General features: G+C 38.7%; 1 protein-coding gene across 1 annotated transcript; it reads left to right on the top strand.

The window, feature by feature from the left end:
* Positions 1-768: 768 nt before the first annotated feature.
* ndufa7 (NADH:ubiquinone oxidoreductase subunit A7) lies at positions 769-4,439 on the top strand. Its single transcript, XM_034078769.2, has 4 exons — positions 769-877; positions 1,115-1,164; positions 3,837-3,974; positions 4,231-4,439. The coding sequence occupies exons 1-4, from the start codon at positions 827-829 to the stop codon at positions 4,316-4,318; spliced, it is 327 nt and encodes a 108-aa protein (XP_033934660.1). The 5' UTR covers positions 769-826; the 3' UTR covers positions 4,319-4,439.
* Positions 4,440-5,289: the final 850 nt, after the last annotated feature.

The raw sequence follows: 5,289 nt of genomic DNA, 5'->3' as shown, positions 1-5,289 counted from the left end.
CTCATCCTTAGAATTACTCCACTCCAAAAGAAAACTAGAGCCATGATCTCAAATAATTTGAGTTACGCTGCTGCAATATAAAAAGTAAAGCATTATACAAAAATAAATCTGTCTTGGGTGTGTTGTAACATTATCATGTTGTCAAAACTTTTTGGAGGATTGCCAGTTTTCATAACCTGATCTGAAACTAGGGGAAAGAGTCCGATTTCCACAGTTTCAGAATCTATTTCTTAATGTTAACAATGATATATTGCATTATTTGGACTATTTTATCAGTCAATATTGAAATGCGGGACTGTGGTCTATATTCTGTACAACAGTGAAATTCCCAAGTGAAGCAGTTTCTGGATCGGGGATTAAAGTTACTTTAAAAACAGAGCAATAATGCTTTCAGCACCCTTGGGCGAATTACATAAAGGTTTAGAGGTGAGAGATAAGGAAACACTACGTCGGTGTAGTCTGCACCAGAGATATTTTTGTTGAGTCGCATACAATGTTCTGAAACAGTTCTGTTGCTGTAAAAAAATCATAGTAGGCTGTAAACATATTATGTAAGATAATGGTATTAATACATTCTAAGAAATTAGGCACACTTGGCTATAGCAACATGCTAAAGTAATATGTTGCATATCATTCACTTTTAGATATAATGCAACATTTAAATACATATTTATATCGATAACTAATGGTGAAAACAACTATTTTCAAAACTTCAGTGCTTTATGTGTGTCGGTAGTTTTCCTTTCGGACCGACAGGCGTCACTAACGCGATGAGAAACTTAAGTCTGACAGAAGAAGAAGTCCTGTGTCCTTCACAACAGCAAACATGGCGACTGCTACCAAAATCATCCAGAGGCTCCGAAATCTTCTGTCGGGGGTAAGAATCACATACAAACGTTTTATCTGAACTGCGACTTACTGTGACATGAATATTGATTTATTACCTGGATATGTATTGCTTTAAATGGGCGAACAGTACTAATTTAAGAGCGCGAGGGTGCTAATGCTAGGTAGCTTTAAGAGCAAACCGGTCGAGCTGAGTTGGATGAGAGCTACATGATGTCTTATATCATGCGTTTTTAAACATAAATCAGTAATGATGTTTCTTTTCTAGCATGACCTGCAAGGCAAGCTCCAGCTGCGATATGGGGAGATTGGAAAGAGGTAAGACTTTGTACACTTGTGTTTAATGTAAACACCGATGGAGCCATTACACCCGGCAATCAACTTCATAATGATACAATAAAGCAATTATGTTGTCAATTGCCAATTTAACTTAGCTTCCCAAAAGTGCTATTACATACTCACCTAACTCTAAACACTGACTTATTATCTCTGTAAACAAATACAACCCAAATAGTATGGGTGTAACGGTTCACAAACATTTCGGTACGTACCTCGGTTTTTAGGTCACGGTTCGGTTCGGTACGTTTTCGGTACAGCAGAAAAAATTATCACAAAACATAACATATTTTTTTTTGATTATTATTAAACTGTGAATAATGTATTCACTCAAATAAATGCAAAATATAATAAAATAAACATTTAAGGTGCAGCATTTCTATGAACTGAAATAATCTGTATTTGAACTTTACAGTACTAGTACTCACAAAACATAAACTATTAGTTTTGGGTTTTTAATTATTATTAAACTATGAATATTCACTCAAATAAATATAAAATAAACATTAAGGTGCAGCTTTTTGATGAACTGAAATAATCTGTATTTGAACTTTACTGTACTAGTACCTAAGCAGCCAGCTTGACATTATGACTTGCTTGTCATTGTATTTTCATGTTTCTTTAAAGAAAAATGTACTTGTCCACATTGCTTGCCGAAAGGTCAGATCTGCTGGCACTAGCAATGTCTCCTGCTGTGGAGAACACCCTCTCGCTAGGGACAGAGGTAGCAGATACAGCCAGGTAGCGCTTTGCTAACATGGCAACATAAGGATATTTGCCGTTTGTAATAGCTTTGGCTCGGTCTGAAGTTTTTGCGAGTGGTGGAGGCTTAAATGCTAGTGGGAGTTGGGTTTGCACTTCAGTCTTTTGGTACCGGTGATATTCACGTTCGGGTGATGCCTTTTCAAATGAGTGTGCAAGTTTGATGTATTGCCAGCCGCGTAACCAATTTTAGTTGAACAATGCCGACAAACAGCTTTGGTTCGGTCCACCTGTCTTTGTCCGTCATCCTTGTACGTAACTGCGAAACCAAAATGTTCCCAAACCGGAGACTTCAATGATGCTGGAGGATTTTCGAGCTCATCTTTATCTGCGTTCGCCATTTTGACAGTTCCTCAAATTACTGACTACATTTGAACGCATCCCTCTGACCAGCTCGTCCAATGAATTGACTTGCTCGCTCTATGCGTTGAACACAATGGGAGCAAATTACTCTGAATGCTGCGACGCAGCACCTGAGATTACTTCCAAGAAGTTGTTCACGTTCTCAATTTTTTACGTTTAACGTTATATTCGTTCGGTACACTTCGGTACACACGTGTACCGAACCGAAGGGCCCGTACCGAAATTATTCGGTACGGGTACGTGTACCGTTACACCCCTACCAAATAGTGATGTGTAAATGACGTCGTGTTGATACAGGCCAAAAACAAGGAGGACAGCACCTGCAAACGCGTCCTGGATCAGACTGATTTAATGTATTCATTTCCTAGAGCCTTGTGGGCATCTGAAACTGATTTCAATAAATTGTCTTGCTGCCTATAAGTAGATTAGTTATTTCATGCATGTGGCTCTCGGGCAGCACTGCCACTTACTACCAGACTATTTTCTTTCTTAGTCAATGTAGTTACATGCTTTAACCCAGGGGTGGGGAACCATTTTCCTCACAAGGGCCATTTCAAAATCCTCCGAGGGCCGTACAAATGATTGAGCTCTGCTTAAAAATACTAAAATCACAGCCCATCCATTTGGCCTTTCTTTCATGCTGTGCAAAGACAAAGCAACCTCTTAATCCAGATATTTTACCATTACTCACGTATGCATGCACGTGCACGGTTGTGGCATGACCACCAAAACAGAAAGATATGGACACAAGATGTGTGCAAATGTATTTAGTTTCCTATCCATGTGATATAGGAAAGAAAATTAAATGTTGAAGTTAAAAGCATCAATCTGGTGCAATTTGAGAGCAACATTAGGAGCTCTGGATACATCTCTCAACATCCATATGAAACAGAACTGTAAGCAGATTTAATTTTTCTTTATGGATATTTTACAAATCACTCTCCTTTTAAACTCTATTCTTGTTTATTAATAACAACTTTTTTTTACTGTCATATAGTATTTTACACCTGTTTACCTTTTTTTTTCTCCCCTTTTGTGAATGTACAGCTCTCAACATGCCCAGACTTGTAGTGATTTTCACCTCTTTTAATACTTTTCGCCTCATTCTGAAAGAAAGAAGCAAAATGTGCTAACGTCGTGACGGCCTCCTTGGTGTGTGGTGCGAGAGAAAAAAAAAGTGTTACTTCACAGTTTTACGACATATTTAGATTTTTTTGACTTTTTGGAAAATCATGGATCTGTTACTCAAACTGACAATGCTATATCCTTCCCCGTGCACTGTACAATAGCTGCCCACTGCTCCTGGTACTAGGATGGGTTAAAAGCAGAGAACACATTTCACTGTGTGTGCTGTGTGCTCTGCATGTGTGACCATTAAAGAGGGTTTCATCCCTCCAATTATATTCTATTCTTCATAATGACACCACTACCTACAATGACATTCCCCCACAAATAGACAGTCCCCGTTAAGTCAATAATTTTCACAGCAGAGATACGGCTTCATTCTGTTAACAATGCTTTCTTTATAGGACTCAGCCACCACCCAAACTGCCAGTGGGCCCGAGCCACAAGTTTGCCAGCAACTACTACTGCAATAGAGATGGACGCAGAGAGTCGGTTCCCGCCACTGTCATCATGTCTTCTCAGATGGCTCTCACCGCCGGCAGGTAAATGACTCGGTCAATGCGTGTCATGTGCGGTAATGTAGTTATGTTCATAGTTGCAGATAAAAAATAAATATTCTGAGTAAACCAGCAGACACCTGTCAAAGATGCCCCGATGCTTAGATTAATTGATCTGACGTGAAGTAATGTGAGCAGCAAACTTTTACTGTTGAATATAACAACAAACATCCTGATATGTGAAAGACTATTTTTGTCTAAATCATGTCATATTTGTTTTTCTCTTCTCGTCTCTTTGTAGTCAAGTTGCTGAGGTCTCAAAGCCTTGTGTGACCCCGGGGGCTGTCTACAGGGAGCCAACGCTCTCCACAGACGAGCCGTACCTCTGAGCAGCAGGATTACCTCCCTCAACACCAATGACCTAAATCCTCTCTCCACATCTGCTTTATAGGCCTGCCTACTGCCTGTGTCCTGTACAATAATAAATGTGAATAAAATGTCTTCTATTTATGGTTTTTGTCGTTATTGTGGTGATATCTTAAACTGAATTAATTGAAACTGAGTTTAAATCATCATTGAGTAAATATACATTGCAGCACTTTTTGGAGATACTGGCTAAGCGGTATAGCAGGGGGGTGTTCAGTAGATGTGTGTCGATGCAGAAGCTGGAGGGGCTGTGGCCCACAGAGAAAAGGCCTGAAGGACAGGCTGGAACTCCTCTCCCCAAACAGGACAGTGCAGCCTCATATAGTCCACAAAACAGTTATCATTTTGTTCACAAGAAAATTGCCCTTAATTGGCTGACGGAGTGTAGATACTTGAGTAGCTCCCAGTAGACTTTCACTCTGTCTCATACATCATTATTATCATGTTATTGTATTTTATATATTACATATCTTTGTAATTAAATGCGTTTTGAGAAGATAATAATAATTCTGTCAAAAATATAAATTAAACATAAATGAGTATAAAGCTGAGTATCCATTAAAGGAAATACTTCATGTCATTACTATTGTCAGATGGACCATGGATTAGGTCATGAGATGAAGACTTGATATTATGAAAATGAAAATAATTTTTGTGAGTCAACACCATTTTGGATCACGGTCATACTTCAAGTTTTACCCCGCACTAATTTGGATGGATTGAAAATTGATTTGTTTTTAGAAGGGGAGTGGTGACCACCAAAATTCAGCTCAACCTGTACTTGAGGGGGGTCTAATCAGCAACAAGCTGAATACAGACAATATATTCTATACAATATATAAACAATTCTCTGAAAAGGTGAGGCGTTTTAGTTCACAGGATTTTAAATCTGAAGAGTTATATAATATAATGTCTTATATGTAGGCCAGGCTAT

This window comes from Pseudochaenichthys georgianus, unplaced genomic scaffold (assembly GCF_902827115.2).
Source record: "Pseudochaenichthys georgianus unplaced genomic scaffold, fPseGeo1.2 scaffold_479_arrow_ctg1, whole genome shotgun sequence".
Taxonomy (NCBI): Eukaryota; Metazoa; Chordata; class Actinopteri; order Perciformes; family Channichthyidae; genus Pseudochaenichthys; species Pseudochaenichthys georgianus.
This window is presented reverse-complemented; position numbering and strand designations above follow the sequence as displayed.